At 47.9% G+C, this 22,258-nt stretch overlaps 1 protein-coding gene across 1 annotated transcript in view; it reads right to left on the minus strand.

The window, feature by feature from the left end:
* Positions 1–4,739: 4,739 nt before the first annotated feature.
* Positions 4,740–22,258, minus strand: part of SBNO2 (strawberry notch homolog 2) — a gene marked incomplete at its 5' end in the record, with an annotated part of 100,375 nt that continues 82,856 nt past the window's right edge. Inside the window, 8 exons of the mRNA XM_029285792.1 lie at positions 4,740–5,347; positions 6,611–6,801; positions 13,556–13,632; positions 13,731–13,862; positions 16,209–16,301; positions 18,778–18,872; positions 20,391–20,534; positions 20,980–21,054. Of these exons, the coding sequence (XP_029141625.1) occupies positions 4,740–5,347; positions 6,611–6,801; positions 13,556–13,632; positions 13,731–13,862; positions 16,209–16,301; positions 18,778–18,872; positions 20,391–20,534; positions 20,980–21,054 (1,415 nt within the window). The remainder of the gene's footprint in view (positions 5,348–6,610; positions 6,802–13,555; positions 13,633–13,730; positions 13,863–16,208; positions 16,302–18,777; positions 18,873–20,390; positions 20,535–20,979; positions 21,055–22,258) is intronic.

Here is a 22,258-nt window from a genome sequence, read left to right on the forward strand (position 1 = left end):
AGCACAAAAGTGTCCAGCTTCATGGGACGAAACTCCAGAGTAGAAACTCTTCTACTCATCGGGTAACTGCCATGCTAGATAGTTTCAAAGGTTTAACAAGTTTTTAAGAAGATAGAAAATGGCAAGACTCACCCAAGAAAATGAAGCTTGCTTTCTTATACCAGGAATTCCTTGTTTTTGAAGATAAAAGAGCTGAAATTTCTCTGGACCTACTGGCTGGGCCAAGGACCGGCTGAATAAATGCACGTTAGAGCCCTCCTACCCACTGACACAGGTAGTCCTTGACTTACGACGGTTTGCTTAGTGACCGTCACATGACTGAATGTGATTTGCGTTTGTGACCATCTGCAGTGTTCTGCGATCGTTTTATGCCGTCACAACATTTCCATCTAGTTTTCAGCAAAACTGGGTCCATCGTGAATCACGGGATCGCTTTATGACGGCTACGCTCGCTTACTGACCACGGTGGCCGCTTTTAGGACTGCTGTGTTCACTTAACGACCACTGGAAAAAAAAGGTGGTAAAATCAGGTCGGTCATGTGACCATTTTAGGACTGTCACGATTTACAACCGTGATGGGCAAGCTCCATTCTGGTCGTAAGTCTAAGACTACTTGTTAGTGAAATGTACGATTAGTTTGCCCCCCCCCAACTGAAAACTGTCATTTGGGGGCCAGATTTATGCCAATCTTGGAGAAAATGAGGCAAAAATCTGGAACCCTTTTTGGGACGATATCCAATCGGTTAGGAAATTTGCACGACACTTTAATGCCAAGGATGGTAGAGAATTTGGTCTGGTAGCAGAAGCAGCAGCAAAGGTGAGTCAAAAAAAAAAAAGGGAAATATTTGCAGCAGAACAGACAAACGAGTCCTTAAGATTTTAGGGCGAGATTTTGCTAGATATGTTGAGAAGCATCTCACATTCCCACCCGGTGTGCTTTTTTTTTTTTTCCTGTGGTAGTCCCCACAAGTCTGGAAAGGAAAGGGCACCAAGGTGGGGAAGGTCATCCCAGAGCAGGGGTGGGCAACTACGGCAACTTTACGCCCTGTGGACTTCAACTCCCAGAATTCCTGAGCCAGCATGGCTGGCTCAGGAATTCTGGGAGCTGAAGTCCACAGGGCATTAAAAAGCGGCCGTAATTGCCAACTCCGGGCCCAGGGCTTCAGCAGCTGCCGCAAGAGGAAAGACACGCATGCGGGCCATTTGGTTTCATGCCCCAAACCCAGAGGAATTTCAACACGGAGGATATGCAATCGAGAAGGGATCTGCCTTTAAAAAATATATATATATATTAAAATCTTTTGTATAGGACATAAGGAATCTCTTTGGAGATAGCAACTTCTGCAATGCGACACCCTGAATTTTGAAAATGGGGGAGCAAGGGGGGGGAGGAAGCTGGCTTAACCTTAAAGCTAACCAGGTCACCCTAGCCTGGTCCCGCCTCTGCCTACCTACCGGTTTTCCTGCCTTCGTAAGACGAGGCTGAAAGCCAGGAGATTCGGCCTGCCCTCTTGAGCAACTCGGCAAAGGGGAATAATAATAATAATAAAAAAAAACCCAGGAAGGCTGAAAGCAAAGAGATTAAGAATCAAAGTACCTTCAGTTGCCATGGATCAAAAAAGCAAAGAAGCTCAGAGGGTGCCTTAAAAAAACAAAAAAAAAACTCAAGAGCAAATGGAGAGGAATGCAAACTCAGTCCATAGTTTCCTGAAACTTACCAGGGAACGGAGAAGAGTAAATAATTGTGGTCCTCGACTTACGACCAAAATTGAGCCCAAAATTTCCATTGCTAAGCAAGAATAGCGGCCGGGTGAGTTTTGCTCCTTTTTACGTTCTTTCTTGCCCCACTTGTTAAATGAATCACTGCGGTTGTTAAGTGAGTAACGCGGTTGTTAAGTGAATAAGGCTTCCACACTGACGTTGCTGGTCAGGAGGTTGCAAAAGGGGATCACCTAATTCCCAGACATATCGAAACGGTCATAAATAGAGCCGGTTGCCAATCAGCTGAAATCTGATCGCGTGAGCACAGGGATTCTGCGGTGGGGAGAAGCGTGAAAAACGGTCCTTAAGCCACTTTTTTCAGAGCCGTTGTAACTTCAAACGGTCACTAAACGAATGGTTGTTAAGTCGAGGACTACCTGTGTAACCAGAAGGAAAATAGAAATACTGTCTTTGAGCTGAATTTCAGAGTGTTTCGCAACCTCCTCTTTTTTTGGCTAAGAATCGCCATTTCCAAACTGGGCTTATTAAAACCGCAGCTGATCCTTCCTTCGCTTAAGGCAGGGGTAGGCCACCTTGGCTCTTTTATGACTCGTGGACTTCAACTCCCAGAATTCCTGAGCCAGCCATGCGGAGGGGAAGGGAGAGGTTTCCAAGCTGAGCCATGCTGGCTCAGGAATTCTGGGAGTTGAAGTCCACAAGTCATAAAAGAGCCAAAGTTGCCTACCCTTGCCTTAAGGCAGTGATGGCGAACCTTTTAGAGACTGAGTGCCCAAACTGCAACCCAGAACCCACTTATGTATCGTCGTGTGCTAGGTGGGCGTGGTGCATTTTGTGTGTGTGGCCCATTGGGTGTGTGTGGCCCATTGGCTGGGCATGGCTGTGGTGGTAACAGCAGCCTGGGTGGGACTAAAACGTTCAATCAATCAATTCCAACTTTGCGAGATCTTTTTTTTGCCCGTGAGAAGTTGAAATTGATTGATTGAATCTTTTTTTTTATTTTGCACACGGCGGCGGAGGCCTAAAGCGAAAAGGTTTTATAAAACCCAGCTGAAGGCCTAGGACTGGGGCAACGGCGCACGTGCCCACAGAGAGGGCTCTGCATGCCACCTGTGGCACGCGTGCCATAGGTTCGCCACCACGGCCTTAAGGGCGCAGCGTTAAGCTCTGTGATTCTGGCACCCTGACAGCCTGCTTTTAATAAAAACCAAAGGCATTTTTAAAAGGGGCTACATAACATGCACAAAGCACACACTATCTCCAGCCCTGCCCTCGAAACCCAAAACGTCAGGACTGCAGGAAGAGGCGCATGGGAAAGGGAGAGGAGGAAGGCCACGGTGTCCCTCAGCTCCAGATTTGGTTTATAAAAACTTTGCCTCCCACAATAAATACATGGCGCATTAAAATCTGCCTTGTTTTTTTGAGAATCACAAGCTTTCAAGGTCCGCCAGCCCTACAGACCAGTAAAGCAGTCCTTGACTTACGACCACAATCAGGACCGGGACACCCATCCCTAAGCAAAGAGGTTATGAAGTGAGTCACCCCTGATTTTACAACCCTTTTTTGCTGGGGTCGTTAAGCGAACCCAGCTTCCCCCATTGACCCGTGCTTGTTGGAAGTCGGCTGCTCAGGTTACAACGTGTGACAGCGTTGTAGATACGTGCCGGTGGCCCGGCACCCGAATGGCAAACACGTGACCGAAGGGACCCTGCGACGGTCGTTGAATGCGAGGATGGCTCGGGGGTTTTTTTTAGCACCCTCGTAACTTCAAAGCGTCGCTAAACGAACGGTCGTTAAGTTGAGGACCGCCTGCGGCTGAGAATCTACAGATAACCCGATTGTGCAACGTTCTCCATTTGTGCAAAAAATAAAACCAGGGATTTTGAGAAAGTTTTTCCCTCCCTCCTTTGGACTGTCACTTGAATTGGACCTTCTTTTGACAAACCTGGTAGAATGAACATACGTGTGGGTATCTATCTGTGTGTGTGTGTGTGTGTGTGTGTGTGTATGACTTCTGAGCATACATATATACATATATATATATATGCTCATAAATATATACACACATTCGAATTTCTTTTTTTGTTGACAAAGAATTAAAGAGTCAAATGGGAGACTAGGATGGCCATTTCGAGCTCATTTTGCTCTCATCAGCTAGCCATACCCTTTATGGGATTCGAACACACACACATATACATATACAGGTAGTCCTCGACTTACGAGCACGACTCAGCCCAAAATTTATGTGGCTAAATGAGACATGTTTAAGTGAGTTTTGCCCCCGTTTTCAACCTTTCTTGCTTCTGTTGTTAAGTGAATCACTGCAGTTGTTGAGTTAGTAGCACGGTTGTTAAGTGAATCTGGCTTCCCCCATGGACTTTGCTCGTCAGAAGGTCGCAAAACGGGATCACGTGACCCCGGGGACGCTGCCACCGTCGTAAACATGAGTTAGTTGCCAAGCATTCTGGATTCTGATCACGTGACCCTGGGGATGCTGCAACGGTCGTAAGTTTGAAAAAGGGTCATAAGCCACTTTCTTTCAGGGCCGTCGTAACTTCGAACAGCCACTAAGTCGAGGACTACCTGTATTCATACGTTCATTCTACGATTCTCATTTTCCAGACTCAGTAGTTTTTTGGGTTGGGTAGCCCAGAAAGACAAGCTTGGTGCCGAGAAGCGGCAGGCGGATGAAGAAGCTGGCAAGCAGCCATTATTATTTTTTTAAAGTGCCCGATCCTCCCCCCCCCCGGTATTTCGGCCTTATTGCCCTTCCCTCTTCCACTTATCCTCTCCCACAAGTCCACTTGGTACAGCTCTCTCTCTCTCTGTACAGGCATATCAAAAATTAGTACAGGCTTGACTGTATATTATATATAAATAAAACTTTGTTTCTGTTAAGGAGAGTTCCCGCCGCCCACCCCTTTGGAAGTGGTCCGTTCCAACCCAGGATTAAAAACAACCCGCCCCCCCCTTCCCGGCCCAGTGTAAAAAAAAAAAGAGCCTCTCTCCCCCCCCCCAACTCAGCTGGCGTCGTAGAGGTTGGAGAGGGGTCCGCTGAACTGGATGACGCTCTGGCGCTCCTGCTCGCTGCTCTCGGCCCCCAAACCGTGGGGGTTCAGCATCATCTCCTCCAAGAGCTCGCGGAAGTTCAGACTGGCCGGGGAGAAGCTGTCCGCCAGGGGGAGTGGTAGGGTTAGGGCCGGCGTCGGGGGCAAAGGTTCGTGCTGAGAGGGGGAGCCGCTGAGTGCCAGGCCGCCCACCAGCGCTGCCGTGTCGTAGGGCGCGTGGAAGCCGAACTGGGCGGGGGCAGCGGGGAGCGATGGGAGCAGCGCAGGAGGAGGCGGAGGAGGAGGAGGAGATGGGTCTGTCCAGAAGTCACTAAGACCTTCCCCGGGCGGGCTGTTGGTCAGATCCCAGACCTCGTCCTGCGGCAAGGAAGGATGCTGGGCAGGGATAAATCCTGCGGACTGGCTGAGGTCCAGCGGTGGGATGAGCTGTGGGTAGGGCTGGCTGGGCATCACGGGGGCCAACAGGGCCTGCATCTGCTTCTGTTTCTGTTTGATGTTCTCGTCCATCTGCTTCAACTCCTTCAGCACCTGGTGGACGCAGTTCTCCGGGATCTTGATCCCTGCAGAAGGGAGAAAAACATAGCGAGTCAAACTTTTGGAAGGAGGCGAGACTCTCAAGCCCCACTCGCCCTCCCTCCGGAGGCCCCAACCAGAGGACATAACCGTGGCTTAGACTCCTGTGACCGTGACAGGACGCTGAGACTCCCGGTATCTGGGTTACAGAGAAAGGAAGGGAAGCGAGGCGGTCAGCGAGGAACGAGGGGAGACCATGGGAAATCACTAAGTACGGGTTAAGTCCTCGACTTACAAGCCTGGCTGGCTGAGGAATTCTGCGAGTTGAAGTCCACAAGTCTTAAAAGTGGCCACGTTTGGAGACCCCTGCACTAAATGAATGCTTGTACGTGGAAGACTACCTGTACTGCAATTAAAATCCTTAAGAAAAGTTATACACCCCGCCACTCTCAAAATGTACTACTTACACTTCTGGATAGGAACTTGAGTGTTCCTCTGGGGGAATGGCAGAATTTTGGAAACTGTCACATTTATGTTAATAATAATAATAATAATAAAGTTGGAAGGGACCTTGGAGGTCACCTAGTCCAACCCCCTGCTCAGGCAGGAAACCCTATACCATTTCAGACAAATGGCTGTCCAGTCTCTTCTTAAAAACTTTCAGTGTTGGAGCATTCACCACTTCTGGAGGCAGGTGGTTCCACTGGTTAATTGTTCTGTCAGGATGTTTCTCCTTAATTCTAGGTTGCTTCTCTCCTTGATTAGTTTCCACCCGTTGCTTCTTGTCCTGCCTTCAGGCGCCTTGGAGAATAGCTTGACTCCCTCTTCTTTGGGGCAGCCCCTGAGATACTGGAACACTGCTATCATGTCACCCCTTGTCCTTCTCTTCATTAAACTAGACATACCCAATTCCAGCAACCGTTCCTTATATATTTTAGCCTCCAGTCCCCTGATCATCTTTGTTGCTCTTCTCTGTACTCTTTCTAGAGTCTCAGCATCTTTTTTACATCGTGGTGACCAAAACTGGATGCAGGATTCCAAGTGTGGCCTTACCAAGGCGTTGTAAAGTGGTATTAACACTTCAAGTGATCTTGATTCTATCCCTCTGTTGATGTTATTAATGGCAGAGATTTCTTTGAATACCTTGGAACCCTCTGGCCCAGCTGAGTGGCTGGCTATGAGTTGAGTTCATGGGGGTTGTTTTTTTGGCTATTTATGGCTGCTCTCTTTCCCATCCCTTTCTCTGCCTGCCCACCGTCTGCCACCAGGTTTCCGCGGCCTTAGGAGAACAGCTTGAGTTTGCCACTCACCAACTTGCTTCTTCTTCTCTTTGGTCTTGAGGCGGACGATCTGCAGGTAGCTGGTGTTGGTGATATTAGCCATGATGCCAGCGATTTTGGTCCAGACCCGCAAGAGGGCCCCGCAGAGCATGTAATAGTGGCGTAAACGTGTTCCTTGGAAACATTCCTTTCCCTCCTGGACAACCTTGCAGTTCCTGTTCCTGTGGGCGTTTGTTAATAGGGAGGGTTGGGGAGGGGAGGGGAGGGGGGAGAAGAAAATGAAGAAGAGGAGCACAAGAAAGAAAACACACACTGTCAGGCGCGAAAGGCCAGGTCCACACCTGAAGGTTAAATTAAATTAAACCGAAGTGTGGCTATAGCCTTTGCACAAGAATCTTCTCAACTCACAGCTGACACCTGCTTAGAGTTAAGATAAGCGTCAACGGCACTCAAGGGGTTCACTGGTGGCTATGCAGGGATTCTAGGCTGCTTCCTCTTTTCACCCTTCTCTCCCTCATCATGCCGCTAGGCTGCACAGGTGGCTGAATCAAAAAAAGACGCCACTTTCTTCCAGGTGGCCCAGCAACGAAGGCCCGCTCACCTTCCCGTCCTTCACCTCTTGAGCTCTGCAGATCATCGCAAGGTAAATGAGCGGTTGTGAAGGGCAGAGGAGGCCGAAGTGGCCGAGGGGACCCCCAAGGGGTGGGAAGTGGGGTGTGGGTCACCTCAGGGGATGGAGCAGCGATGGCAAACCTTTTAGAGACCGAGTGCCCAAACTGCAACCCAAAACCCACTTATTTATCGCCGGGTGGCCCACTGGGTGGGCATGGCTGTGGTGGTCATGGCAGACTGGGTGGGTGTGGCCAAGGTGGGCATGGTCACCTCGATGTTGCTTGTGGGGAGGGACGCCTGTGAGGGCCGGGCAGGGTTGGGGGAGATCCAGGGGGTCTCTGGTGGGTGGGGCGGTGGGCAGGAGGCTCATCCTGTGGGGTGAGGTGAGGCGAGGCGAGGCGAGGCAGGGGCCATGGTGGTTGCTGCCTGACACCATCGGCCCCCGTACATAGAGGCCAGCGAGCGCATGGGGGCCGACAGTGTCCGTCAGCAGCCACAGCCTGCCAGCCCCTCGATCAGTGCACTCTGGGGCTCTGCAGCCCGCCGCCAGCAGTTCAGAGAAGACGCCTCTGAGCTGGACAGTCGACCGACAGCTGAGGAGGCGATACAGTGGGTCGTGCCCAGGAAAAAAAGAGCATGCAAGGCCTGGAGGGATGGGACGAGGGGGAGGGGAACCAGCCATGCTGGGATGCATCCGGCCACGTGGGACCTCGGCGAGTTAGCGGGTGGCTGGTTGAAGAGGGACGGTTGCCATCTCTGGGGCATGGCGCGCGTGCCCACTGAGAGGGCTCTAAGTGCCGCCTCTGGCACGCGTGCCATAGGTTCGCCATCACTGGGATGGAGAGAGGCCTTGGGAAGTCCAAGGCACACATCCCGGAGGCAGCCCATGCACTCTTAACAATCCACGTATTCAGTTAATGAATGCATTGGGGAAAGGAGGGATGGAGGGGGTCATCAATGACGTGCTTATCTCAACTTCCCACAGTAATGGGCAGGCTGCATTACTGTCATAATGTGAGGAGTTCCTGTACATGCCAGTTTCCAAGCAGCCTATTTTGGTCATGGGACCGCAGGGACACTGGCGGTCTAAGTCACTTTTTTTGGCACTATTGTTAATTTTGAACGGTTATTAAGTAAAGGGTCAGAAATTGAGGAATATCTGTAAAAAATACCCATCAGAAGGGCATCCACCCCCGTGTAGCAATCTAGCAACATGCATTTATGTGCATCTTCCTTGTTGTCTCTCTCAGAAACCAGAAATGCCTTCCGCTTTATCAATGCTTCTGTGTCTGGAGCAGCACTGGCAGGTGACTTACCATACAGCGTGGTTGCAGTGTTTCAGGGAGAAATCGTAACTGCTCTCCCAGTGGGGCTGAGCGTCTCCTGGCGACACCTGCGTGAAAGACCAGCAAGAAGGAACCGTCAAGGGAAGGCAGAGGAAAAAATCTGGATCTGCAGTCACAACCCCCACGGCTGCAGGCTGGGCCTTACCGGCTGGTACTTCTTGAAAAGGCTGTCCATGGCCTCCAGCTGGCTCTGCTTCCCGATGTTCGGCTTGTAGAGGGTGAAGTATTTCCCACGGGTCTGTTCCGCTAAGAGGCAAATGTATTTGTTGCCTCGGACCTGCAGGGAGCACAGGGCCCGTAGTTAGTTTAGGGGGTGGGGAGAGAGAGAGTGGAGCTCCACAAAACAAGGTATTGCAGATTAGGAACCGGGCGAATGACCTCAACACGTGGACAATGAGGTCCTTAAAAAGCTGGCATTGATCAGGTAACAGGCAACCGAGAGCAATTCCAAAGCGGAATCACCACACAATCCAAAGTAACTTGAACAGTGAGTTTGTGGTGGAATCTCCAGCGAGAGTGGAGGGAGGTGTTAAGAGGGGGTCAAGCTTAGAGTCCTTGCGCTGCAGAAAATGGCATGGGCTTAGACCTTCCCCACAATTCCTGAAGTCTCTGTCATGCTTCCGACTAACGAAACACTTCAAAGAACTTCCAGGCATTGTTTATCCTAAAAAGTCTTTAATCGTGAAACAAAGTGTCGGCACGGCATGGTGGAGGGCAAGATCTGAATTCCCCTCCCCTGAGCACATAATATTCCAGCATATTTCCCTCCTCTAATTTGCAATCATAAATCAGGTTCTCCAATTAATTTGAAGGGCAAAGTTTCCCTTCCCTTCTGTAGCCTGCGGTTTCTTATCTTAACTAATCCCCACACGCATTCTTTCTCCTCCCCTCCCGGCATCATCTAATTTAACTCTAAAAATACCACACAGCTTATACAGAGAGTGGCTGCCTCTTCATATTTTGTCAAAGCAAGAACATCCAATGTTAGCAGCGCTGATAATCTCATCTGACTGTTCCCAAGAGACAGGATTGTCTGGCGAGATTCTTGTAACGTAGGTGGCTAACAATAAAACTTCTGGCTGAGGCTATTCACCAGTGGTTCTGGCTGCTTGCCCCCGACAGAGTTCAGCTCTTGGCGATGGGCAGGGTCAAGGAACAGAGTTTGTTGGGCGCTTAATAACACGAGCAGTGCAAGGGAGAAAGGAAACTCCACTTTCTCTCTCTCACAATGATAGTGTTACCTAGGCTGGTCATGAAACACCTGCAGGAAAACAATCAAGGTCAAATAACACCAAGGACCCAACAGCTCAACCCTGAGCTCTATAAATTCTCTGCGGTTGGAGCAACGTTTTGTTTATTTGATTTATTTGTATCCCCCTTTTTATTATTTTTACAAATAACTCAAGGCAACGAACATATCCAACAAACTTTCCTCCTCCTATTTTCCTCACAACAACAAGACTGTGAGGTGGGTTGCGCTGAGAAAGAGAGACTGGCCCAACGTCACCCAGTGAGCTTTCATGTCTAAGGCGGGACTAGAACTCATAGTCTCCTGGTGATTGGCCCAACGTCACCCAGTGAGCTTTCATGCCGAAGGCGGGACTAGAACGCACAGTCTCCTGGTGATTGGCCCAACGTCACCCAGTTGGCTTTCATGCCGAAGGTGGGACTAGAACTCACTGTCTCCTGGTGACTGGCCCAATGTCACCTAGTGAGCTTTCATACCTAAGACAGGATTAGAACTCACAGTCTCCTGGTGATTGGCCCAACGTCACCCAGTGAGCTTTCATGCCGAAGGCGGGACTAGAACTCACTGTCTCCTGGTGACTGGCCCAACGTCACCCAGTTGGCTTTCATGCCTAAGGCGGGACTAGAACTCACAGTCTCCTGGTGATTGGCCCAACGTCACCCAGTGAGCTTTCATACCTCAGGCGGGATTAGAATTCAGTCTCCTGGTGATTGGCCCAAAGTCACCCAGTTGGCTTTCATGCCTAAGGCGCGACTAGAATTCAGTCTCCTGGTGATTGGCCCAACGTCACCCAGTGAGCTTTCATGCCTAAGGCGGGACTAGAAATCACAGTCTCCTGGTGATTGGCCCAGTGTCACACAGTGAGCTTTCATACCTAAGGCGGGATTAGAACTCACAGTCTCCTGGTGATTGGCCCAACGTCACCCAGTGAGCTTCCATGCCTAAGGCAGGACTAGAACTCATGATTTCCCACTTTCTGGTCTGGGTGGGACTAGACCACTAGACCAAACTGAATCTAAGCAAGTTTTAAACAACTTTTGCTGCATTTTCGATGCTTGTTTTATGATATATTTGTTTTGTACTAAGTCCCCTCCATCTGCTGAGGAAGAGGCAATCTCCGTCTACTCCAAAGGTTTGGGCCATCAATTTCAGCCAGTTAGAACCAAGGATTCTGGAAACTGTACTTCAAAGCACGTGATGGACACCGTGTAATCTATTTCTGCCTTAGTTCCCTTACAAGAGAACTTGGACTGGGAGTAAACAGTTGTGAGCTGCTGTTGACGCAAACGGAACTGCTGGCGGCTGAATGAATGAATGAATGAATGAATTTGAATTGAACAGAATATTTGCCAGAATAATCTCCTCCACCTCCTCAAAGCCCTTTAGCAGAATAACTAAAAAGGATGATTTTCACTTCCGATGAAGATGCTTGCCAACCTCTCCCCTTGTGGAAAAACTTTTATCACCCCCAAATTTCCACCAGACCCCCCCCCCCACCACTCCATTCCCACCAATTTTGCTTACCTTGTGGGACAGGTAGAACCCATCATTAGGGCCCGTCAGGTGAAGCGACTTCTCGTAGACCTCCTCCCACTTCAAGCCTCTGTCCACGCTAATCTAAAGGTGGGACAGAAATAAGCAAAGAAGCTAAATGTCTACGGAGATTCTCAGTCATAGTTATCCCAAAGGTGCTTTTTTTTCAGGAGGCAACTGGACTTTCTTGTTTTTCCCTTGAAGACGTTTCGCTTCTCATCCAAGAAGCTTCTTCAGCTCTGACTGGCTAATAATAATAACAACAACAACAACAACAAAAATAATAAAGTTGGAGGTCATCTAGTCCAACCCCCTGCTCAGGCAGGAAACCCTATACCAAATGGCTGTCCAGTTTCTTCTTAAAAACTTCCAATGTTGGAGCATTCACCGCTTCTGGAGGCAGGTTGTTCCACTGGTTAATTGTTCTAACTGTCAGGAAGTTTCTCCTTAGTTCTAGGTTGCTTCTCTCCTTGATTAGTTTCCATCCGTTGCTTCTTGTCCTTCCCTCTGGTGCTTTGGAGAATAGCTTGACTCCCTCTTCTTTGGGGCAGCCCCTGAGACACTGGAACACCGCTATCATGTCCCCCATTGTCCTTCTCTTCATTAAACTGGACATACCCAATTCCAGCAACCGTTCCTTATATATTTTAGCCTCCAGTCCCCTGATCATCTTTGTTGCTCTTCTCTGCACTCTTTCTAGAGTCTCAACATCTTTTTTACATCATGGTGACCAAAACTGGATGCCGCATTCCAAGTGTGGCCTTCCCAAGGCATTGTAAAGTGGTGTTAACACTTCACGTGATCTTGATTCTATCCTTAGTTCCAGTACATAAGATTTGTATGTAGAACAGTGTTTCTCAACCTTAGCAACTCTAAGATGTGTGGACTTCAACTCCCAGAATTCTGGGAGTTGAAGTCCACACATCTTAAGAGTTGCTGTCAACATCCAGCTCGAGAATCCGAGTAAAACTCCAGCAAGTAATTCCGTTTCTGAAAATCTTACGTTTTATTGTGTGGTTATGTCGAAGCAAAACTAACTCTGAGGTTCCCACACCAATTCGTAGACTTAAGCCATAGTTTTCCCAGCCAAAACCACAAGGCCTTACATAATCCATATCAACAAGTCCACTTTGTTATGGGAACCATCTGCTTCAAAGCCACACCTGTTCTGTTGCCCTTGAGAAGGCTTCAGGCTCCCACAGTCGGCAGCTGAATCAAAGAAGCTTCGTTTCTCCATCTACCCACTTCAAAGTAACACCTCCCCTCCCACTATCTAAAGGCAAGTTGAAACACAGAGACGTGTAGCTGCCAACAGTTTCATCCTTGGCAGTTGCTAAGGTTGAGAAACACTGATGGAGAAGATTGCAGATCCAATGCATCTCCGGGCAANGCGAGAGGTGACGAGAGCATGAGTGACTGTGCGCAAGGCGTCCCGGTCCAGAAAAGGTCGCAACTGGTGAATCAGGCGGACCTGATAAAACGCCCCCCTGGTCACGGCCGACAAATGGTCTTCCAATGTCAGCCGTGGATCCAGGAGGACTCCCAAGTTGCGGGCCCTCTCTGAGGGGGCCAAAATTTCGCCCCCTATAAGCGATGGGGTCAGCTGACTATGCCGAGGCGCCGGCAGCCACAGCCACTCAGTCTTGGAAGGGTTGAGCCTGAGTCTGTTCCTCCCCATCCAGACCCGTACGGCCTCCAGGCAACGGGTCATCACGTCAAGGATGGAGAGAGGCCTTGGGATGGAGAGAGGCCTTGGGATGGAGAGAGGCCTTGGGAAGTCCAAGGCACACATCCCGGAGGCAGCCCATGCACTCTTAACAATCCACGTATTCAGTTAATGAATGCATTGGGGAAAGGAGGGATGGAGGGGGTCATCAATGATGTGCTTATCTCAACTTCCCACAGTAATGGGCAGGCTGCATTACTGTCATAATGTGAGGAGTTCCTGTACATGCCAGTTTCCAAGCAGCCTATTTTGGTCATGGGACCGCAAGGACATTGGTGGTCTAAGTCACTTTTTTCGGCACTATTGTTAATTTTGAACGGTTATTAAGTAAAGGGTCAGAAATTGAGGAATATCTGTAAAAAATACCCATCAGAAGGGCATCCACCCCCGTGTAGCAATCTAGCAACATGCACTTATGCGGTCTTCTTCGTTGTCTCTCTCAGAAACCAGAAATGCCTTCTGCTTTCTCAATGCTTCTGTGTCTGGAGCAGCACCGGAAGGTGACTTACCATACAGCATGGTTGCAGTGTTTCAGGGAGAAATCGTAACTGCTCTCCCAGTGGGGCTGAGCGTCTCCTGGCGACACCTGCGTGAAAGACCAGCAAGAAGGAACCGTCAAGGGAAGGCAGAGGAAAAAATCTGGATCTGCAGTCACAACCCCCACGGCTGCAGGCTGGGCCTTACCGGCTGGTACTTCTTGAAAAGGCTGTCCATGGCCTCCAGCTGACTCTGCTTCCCGATGTTCGGCTTGTAGAGGGTGAAGTATTTCCCACGGGTCTGTTCCGCTAAGAGGCAAATGTATTTGTTGCCTCGGACCTGCAGGGAGCACAGGGCCCGTAGTTAGTTTAGGGGGTGGGGAGAGAGAGAGTGGAGCTCCACAAAACAAGGTATTGCAGATTAGGAACCGGGCGAATGACCTCAACACGTGGACAATGAGGTCCTTAAAAAGCTGGCATTGATCAGGTAACAGGCAACCGAGAGCAATTCCAAAGCGGAATCACCACACAATCCAAAGTAACTTGAACAGCGAGCTTGTGGTGGAATCTCCAGCGAGAGTGGAGGGAGGTGTTAAGAGGGGGTCAAGCTTAGAGTCCTTGCGCTGCAGAAAATGGCATGGGCTTAGACCTTCCCCACAATTCCTGAAGTCTCTGTCATGCCTCCGAAGAAACATTTCAAAGAACTTCCAGGCATTGTTTATCCTAAAAAGTCTTTAATCGTGAAACAAAGTGTCGGCAGGGCATGGTGGAGGGCAAGATCTGAATTCCCCTCCCCTGAGCACATAATATTCCAGCATATTTCCCTCCTCTAATTTGCAGTCATAAATCACGCTCTCCAATTAATTTGAAGGGCAAAGTTTCCCTTCCCTTCTGTAGCCTGCGGTTTCTTATCTTAACTAATCCCCACACACATTCTTTCTCCTCCCCTCCCGGCATCATCTAATTTAACTCTAAAAATACCACACAGCTTATACAGAGAGTGGCTGCCTCTTCATATTTTGTCAAAGCAAGAACATCCAATGTGAGCAGCGCTGACAATCTCATCTGACTGTTCCCAAGAGACAGGATTGTCTGGCGAGATTCTTGTAACGTAGGTGGCTAACAATAAAACTTCTGGCTGAGGCTATTCACCAGTGGTTCTGGCTGCTTGCCCCTAACAGAGTACAGCTCTTGGCGATGGGCAGGGTCAAGGAACAGAGTTTGTTGGGTGCTTAATAACACGACCAGTGCAAGGGAGAAAGGAAACTCCACTTTCTCTCTCTCACAATGATGGTGTTACCTAGGCTGGTCATGAAACACCTGCAGGAAAACAATCAAGGTCAAATAACACCAAGGACCCAACAGCTCAACCCTGAGCTCTATATATTCTCTGCTGTTGAAGCGACGTTTTGTTTATTTTATTTATTTGTATCCCACTTTTTATTATTTTTACAAATAACTCAAGGCAACGAACATATCCAACAAACTTTCCTCCTCCTATTTTCCTCACAACAACAAGACTGTGAGGTGGGTTGCGCTGAGAAAGAGAGACTGGCCCAACATCACGCAGTGAGCTTTCATACCTAAGGCAGGACTAGAACTCACAGTCTCCTGGTGACTGGCCCAACGTCACACAGTGAGCTTTCATGCCTAAGGCGGGACTAGAACTCACAGTCTCCTGGTGATTGGCCCAACGTCACCCAGTGAGCTTTCATGCCTAAGGCGGGACTAGAACACATAGTCTCCTGGTGATTGGCCCAACGTCACCCAGTGAGCTTTCATGCCTAAGGCGGGACTAGAACTCACAGTCTCCTGGTGATTGGCCCAATGTCACCCAGTGAGCTTTCATACCTAAGACGAGATTAGAACTCACAGTCTCCTGGTGATTGGCCCAACGTCACACAGTGAGCTTTCATACCTAAGGCAGGATTAGAACTCACAGTCTCCTGGTGATTGGCCCAAAGTCACCCAGTAAGCTTTCATGCCTAAGGCGGGACTAGAACACACAGTCTCCTGGTGATTGGCCCAACGTCACACAGTGAGCTTTCATACCTAAGGCAGGATTAGAACTCACAGTCTCCTGATGATTGGCCCAACGTCACCCAGTGAGCTTTCAGGACTAGAACTCATGATTTCCCACTTTCTGGCCTGGGTGGGACTAGACCACTAGACCAAACTGAATCTAAGCAAGTTTTAAACAACTTTTGCTGCATTTTCGATGCTTGTTTTATGATATATTTGTTTTGTACTAAGTCCCCTCCATCTGCTGAGGAAGAGGCAATCTCCGTCTACTCCAAAGGTTTGGGCCATCAATTTCAGCCAGTTAGAACCAAGGATTCTGGAAACTGTACTTCAAAGCACGTGATGGACACCGTGTAATCTATTTCTGCCTTAGTTCCCTTACAAGAGAACTTGGACTGGGAGTAAACAGTTGTGAGCTGCTGCTGACGCAAACGGAACTGCTGGCGGCTGAATGAATGAATGAATGAATTTGAATTGAACGGAATATTTGCCAGAATAATCTCCTCCACCTCCTCAAAGCCCTTTAGCAGAATAACTAAAAAGGATGATTTTCACTTCCGATGAAGATGCTCGCCAACCTCTCCCCTTGTGGAAAAACTTTTATCACCCCCAAATTTCCATCAGACCCCCCCCACACCACTCCATCCCCACCAATTTTGCTTACCTTGTGGGACAGGTAGAACCCATCATTAGGGCCCGTCAGGTGAAGCGACTTCTCATAGACCTCCTCCCATTTCAAGCCTCTGTCCACGCTAATCTAAAGGTGGGACAGAAATAAGCAAAGAAGCTAAATGTCATTCTAAATGCTTTTTTCAGGAGGCAACTGGACTTTCTTGTTTTTCCCTTGAAGACGTTTCACTTCTCATCCAAGAAGCTTCTTCAGCTCTGACTGGATAATAATAACAACAACAACAAAAATAATAAAGTTGGAAGGGACCTTGGAGGTCATCTAGTCCAACCCCCTGCTTAGGCAGGAAACCCTATACCAAACAGCTGTCCAGTTTCTTCTTAAAAACTTCCAGTGTTGGAGCATTCACCGCTTCTGGAGGCAAGGCTGTTCCACTGGTTAATTGTTCTCACTGTCAGGAAGTTTCTCCTTAGTTCTAGGTTGCTTCTCTCCTTGATCAGTTTCCATCCGTTGCTTCTTGTCCTGCCCTCAGGCGCTTTGGAGAATAGCTTGACTCCCTCTTCTTTGGGGCAGCCCCTAAGATATTGGAACAGTGCTATCATGTCCCCCCTCGTCCTTCTCTTCATTAGACTAGACATTCCCAATTCCAGCAGCCGTTCCTTATATGTTTTAGCCTCCAGTCCCCTAATCATCTTTGTTGATCTTCTCTGCACTCTTTCTAGAGTCTCAACATCTTTTTTACATCGTGGTGACCAAAACTGGATGCAGCATTCCAAGTGTGGCCTTACCAAGGCATTGTAAAGTGGTATGAACACTTCATGTGATCTTGATTCTATCTTTCTGTTAATGCAGCCTAGCACTGTGTTGGCTTTTTTGGCAGCTGCAGCACACAGATGGCTCATATTTAAGTGATTGTCCTCTAGGACAATCCAAGAAGTTTCTTCAGCTCTGACAGGATGGTGGGGAATGGGTTTATTATTCCTTATATATGCAAGGAATATAAATCCATTGCCTCCTGGAAAAAGCACCTTTGGGATAAGCAAAAAAGCTGTTTGAGTACAGGTAGTCTTTGATGACTCGTGACCATTAGCTTAGCAAAATTACAACTGCACTGAAAAAAATGACTTATGACTGGTCATCACACTTACAACCGCGGCGCCGCCCCCCCCCCCAGTCATATGATCAAAATTCGGGCGCTTGGCAACCAGCCTGTAATTATGATAGTTGCAGCGTCCCAGGGTCATGTGATTGCCAAGAAAGTTTAGAACAATTATGAGAGATCTATGAAGTTCAAAATATTTTGCCACTAGTGGCATCTTACTGAAAGTAGTAATAGTAGTAGTAGTAGTAATAATGATGATGATGATGATGATGTTGGAAGGGACTTTGGAGGTCATCTAGTCCAACCCTCTGCTCAGGCAGGAAACCCTATACCATTTCAGACAAATGGCTGTCCAGTCTCTTCTTAAAAACTTCCAGTGTTGGAGCATTCACCGCTTCTGGAGGCAGGTGGTTCCACTGGTTAATTGTTCTAACTGTCAGGAAGTTTCTCCTTAGTTCCAGATTGCTTCTCTCCTTGATTAGTTTCCATCCGTTGCTTCTTGTCCTGCCTTCAGGTGCTTTGGAGAATAGCTTGACTCCCTCTTCTTTGGGGCAGCCCCTGAGATACTGGAACACTGCTATCATGTCCCCCCTCGTCCTTCTCTTCATTAAACTAGACATACCCAATTCCAGCAGCCGTTCCTCATATGTTTTAGCCTCCAGTCCCCTAAAAAATCATCTTTGTTGCTCTTCTCTGCACTCTTTCTAGAGTCTCAACATCTTTTTTACATCGTGGTGACTAAAACTGGATGCAGTATTCCAAGTGTGGCCTTCCCAAGGCATTGTAAAGTGGTGTTAACACTTCACGTGATCTTGATTCTATCCTTAGTTCCAGTACATAAGATTTGTATGTAGAACAGTGTTTCTCAACCTTAGCAACTCTAAGATGCATGGACTTCAACTCCCAGAATTCTGGGAGTTGAAGTCCACAGATCTTAAGAGTCGCTGTCAACATCCAGCTCGAGAATCCGAATAAAACTCCAGCAAGTAATTCCGTTTCTGAAAATCTTACGTTTTATTGTGTGGTTATGTCGAAGCAAAACTAACTCTGAGGTTCCCACACCAATTCGTAGACTTAAGGCATAGTTTTCCCAGCCAAAACCACAAGGCCTTACCTAATCCATATCAACAAGTCCACTTTGTTATGGGAACCATCTGCTTCAAAGCCACACCTGTTCTGTTGCCCTTGAGAAGGCTTTAGGCTCCCACAGTCGGCAGCTGAATCAAAGAAGCTTCGTTTCTCCATCTACCCACTTCAAAGTAACACCTCCCCTCCCACTATCTAAAGGCAAGTTGAAACACAGAGACGTGTAGCTGCCAACAGTTTCATCCTTGGCAGTTGCTAAGGTTGAGAAACACTGATGGAGAAGATTGCAGATCCAATGCATCTCCGGGCAAAGCTAGGAAAATTCCGGTCCGAGGCTTATAAGAAGCAGCAAGTCAGAAGAAGCCGAGGCGGACCACCACCAAAGAGAGGTTTATAAATCCTCTTGCAGTGTCTTACCTTGTAAAAGACCACCTGGCCATCTTGTGGGTGGCCTGGCGTTAGGAAAACCTCTTTGCTCTCCTCGTAGATTTCATCAATGCCGGGAGCCAAGTCTGAGGAACAGAGAAGGCAGTGAGAATTGGGTAGGGGTGATAACCTCAGGTTGGACGGGAACTCAGAAAAAACATGCGGATGGAAATCTCTCCAAATTTTTCTCTCCCTTTCCCTCGACATGCCCACATTATGATCACTGTTGCATCTCCCCCTTCGTCTCCCAGTCTCGTGTTATGTTGGCGGGGCCGCAAAATGAAAAAGAAATGGAGGATCCACCCCTTTTACAAAGTTGCCGACTGGCGTAAACATCACAGAATGGCCAAGGTTGAGTTATAACAATGACTAGGTGCTAGCCAAGAAATCAGGAGACTGTGAGCTCTAGTCCCTGCCTTAGACATGAAAGCCAGCTGGGTGACTTTGAGCCAATCACCAGGAGACTGGGAGTTCTAGTTCTGCCTTGGGCATGAAAGCCAGCTGGGTGACTCTGGACCAATCACTTTCTCTCAGCCCAACCCACCTCACAGGGTTGTTGTTGTGGGGAAAATAGGAGGAGGAGAGAGCATTAGGCATGTCCACCACCTTGAGTTACATAAAAGTAATAAAGACGGGATAGAAATCTAATAATATTTCCCTGACCATCCCACTGTCCTGCATTATTGGGACCATCTATGGCAGTGGTGGCGAACCTTTTAGAGACCGAGTGCCCAAACTGCAACCCAAAACCCACTTATGAATTATCGGGTGCCGGGTGGGTATGGCCCATTGGGTGGGCGTAGCTGCGGTGGTAACAGCAGACTGGGTGGGACTAAAAAGTTCAATCAATTCCAACTTTGCAAGATCTTTTTTTTCCCGCAACGAGTTGAAATTGACTGATTGATTGAACCTTTTTTTTTTTGCACATGGCGGCAGAGGCCTAAAGCAAAAAGGTTTTATAAAACCCAGCTGAAGGCCTACAACTGGGGGGACAGCACACGTGCCCACAGAGAGGGCTCTGAGTGCCACCTCTGGCACCCGTGCCATAGGTTCGCCACCACTGATCTATGGGTTTCTAGGAAGGTTACTTGAGGAACCGTTTCACCCCAACAGGATTGGCCCACCTCACTCGTTTTTTCAGGAGGCAACTGGACTTCCTTGTTTTTCTTTGAAGACGTTTTGCTTCTCATCCAAGAAGCTTCTTCAACTCTGACTGGATGGTGGGGAATGGAAGGATTTATACTCCTTGCAGACAGCTGGCCACTTGGAGGCTTATCTGTGTCCTCAGGGTCACCTGAGTGGTGCAAATGGGTGTGGAGCCTCCTTGGGTACACGATGGTCCCGAGGACACAGATAAACCTCCAAGTGGCCTCAACGACCCTCTAAAAGAATGCAAATGACCAGCTGTCTGCAAGGAGTATAAATCTTTCCATTCCCCCACCATCCAGTCAGAGCTGAAGAAGCTTCTGGGATGAGAAGCGAAATGTCTTCAAAGAAAAAACAAGCCTCCTGAAAAAAAGCACCTTTGGGATAACTGTGATGACCTGGATGAACTGAGAATCTCCATGGACGTTAGCCAACCGCGGCGTGGGCCTGCTGCTTACCCAGAATCCCCATGTCGTATTTGCCATCTTTCTTATCCCTCTCTATCAGGTAGTCAAAAGTGTCATTGAAGTACTGGAAGAGCAGATTCTGTCTGTCAACCTCCAGGCCCAGGATGCGATTTAAGAACTTGGTGATGGAGCAGTCTGCAAGGAAAAAATAAACAGAGAAAAGGACATCATGCATTTAGTTCATCTTGGACACCAATTTCCTGACTCACAAAGATTTGCCCAAGGACCGGGTTGTGTAAATCTCAAGTCTGAGAAGTTTGTCCCTATCTCTTGACATACTCTGTGTTATGTGCGTATTAGCGTAGACCGGGGGTGGGGAACCTTGGCTCTTTTATGACTCGTGGACTTCAACTCCCAGAATTCCTGAGCCAGCCACGCTGAGGGGACAGGGAGAGGTTTCCATGCTGAGCCATGCTGGCTCAGGAATTCTGGGAGTTGAAGTCCACAAGTCATAAAAGAGCCAAGGTTGCCTACCCATGACCTCACCTGACTCATACGGCAGGCCGGGATAAACAAAGACGACAACCGCTGTGTGGAACAAAAGACAGGCGAGTAAACTGAGAAAAAGGGTGTGACTTACCTTTCTCCATGCTCATGAAGCCATATCGCATCTCCTTGCACGAGATTCCCACGGAGAGGAGGGATTGCTTCATTTCTGAAAATCCAAAATTCATTTGAACAAATGAAAAGCAGGTAATCGATAAGACTTATTAAATCAACTTCCATGTGGATTAACTATAAGACAGTGTTTAAAAACGGCCTCAAAAATCAAGCAAGGGTTTTTCAATAGAGCCTCAACCAGTTCAAGAATTCTGCAAGAAGCGGACCCCATTTGGTTTGGGGACATGTTCTTGATTAACCCTCGGAGTTTCTAATTAACCATTTAACCCCTGGAGTCCTGAATTGTGTCTAGTCCCCAACGTTCATGTACTTGTGTATAAAGAAAGAGGTTGACATGGGAAGAGATTTTTTTTGCTAATCGTTACAATAAACTTTTTTTTTTCTTTTGGCAATCAGAGCTTTTTGGCAGTAAAACCATTTTTCTTTACAAACAGAAACAAAATATTTATTTGGCTAGATATATTCTAGCAGGTAGTGGCCTCATATCTGCCATTTCAGACAAATGGCTGTCCAGTTTCTTCTTAAAAGCCTCCAGTGTTGGAACACCCACAACTTTTGGAGGGAAGCTGTTCCACTGGTTGATTGTTCTCACTATTCAGAAATTCCTTCCTTCCTTCCTTCCTTCCTTCTTCCTTCCTTCCTTCCTTCCTTCTTTCGGTCATGATTCCGACAGATGAAACTCTTCAAAGAACTTTGAGGCATTGTTTACCTTAAAGAATCTTTATTCGAGTAGCATAGCATCAGCACGTACATGGTCAAAGCCGAAATCTGAATTCCCCTCCCCTGAGCACATAGTATCAAAGCACAATTCCCTCCTCCAATTAACTGTCATAAATCACATTCTCCAATTAGTTTGAAATGCAGGCTTTCCCTCCAGTTTTTCATCCCGCCATTTCTTATCATCTCTTATTTAAAAAAAAAAACCTGGTTATCACACTAGTTACAATATGAAATGGTATAGGGTTTCCTGCCTGAGCAGAGGGTTGGACTAGATGACCTCCAAGGTACCTTCCAACTTTATTATTATTATTATTATTATTGTTGTTGTTGTTGTTGTTGTTGTTGTTATGTCTAACTAAACTCCCATGCACATTCTTTCTCCTTCCCCCCCGTATCATCTAGTTCTAACTCTAATTCTAAGAGTAAAACATAAGGAGGAAAATGGCTGCATCTCCATATGTTATCAAAACAAGAACATCCGATGTTAGCAGCGTTGACATCTTCCTTCCTTCCTTCCT

This window comes from Protobothrops mucrosquamatus, unplaced genomic scaffold, assembly GCF_001527695.2.
Source record: "Protobothrops mucrosquamatus isolate PMUCROS unplaced genomic scaffold, P.Mucros_1.0 scaffold2269, whole genome shotgun sequence".
NCBI classification, from domain to species: domain Eukaryota; kingdom Metazoa; phylum Chordata; class Lepidosauria; order Squamata; family Viperidae; genus Protobothrops; species Protobothrops mucrosquamatus.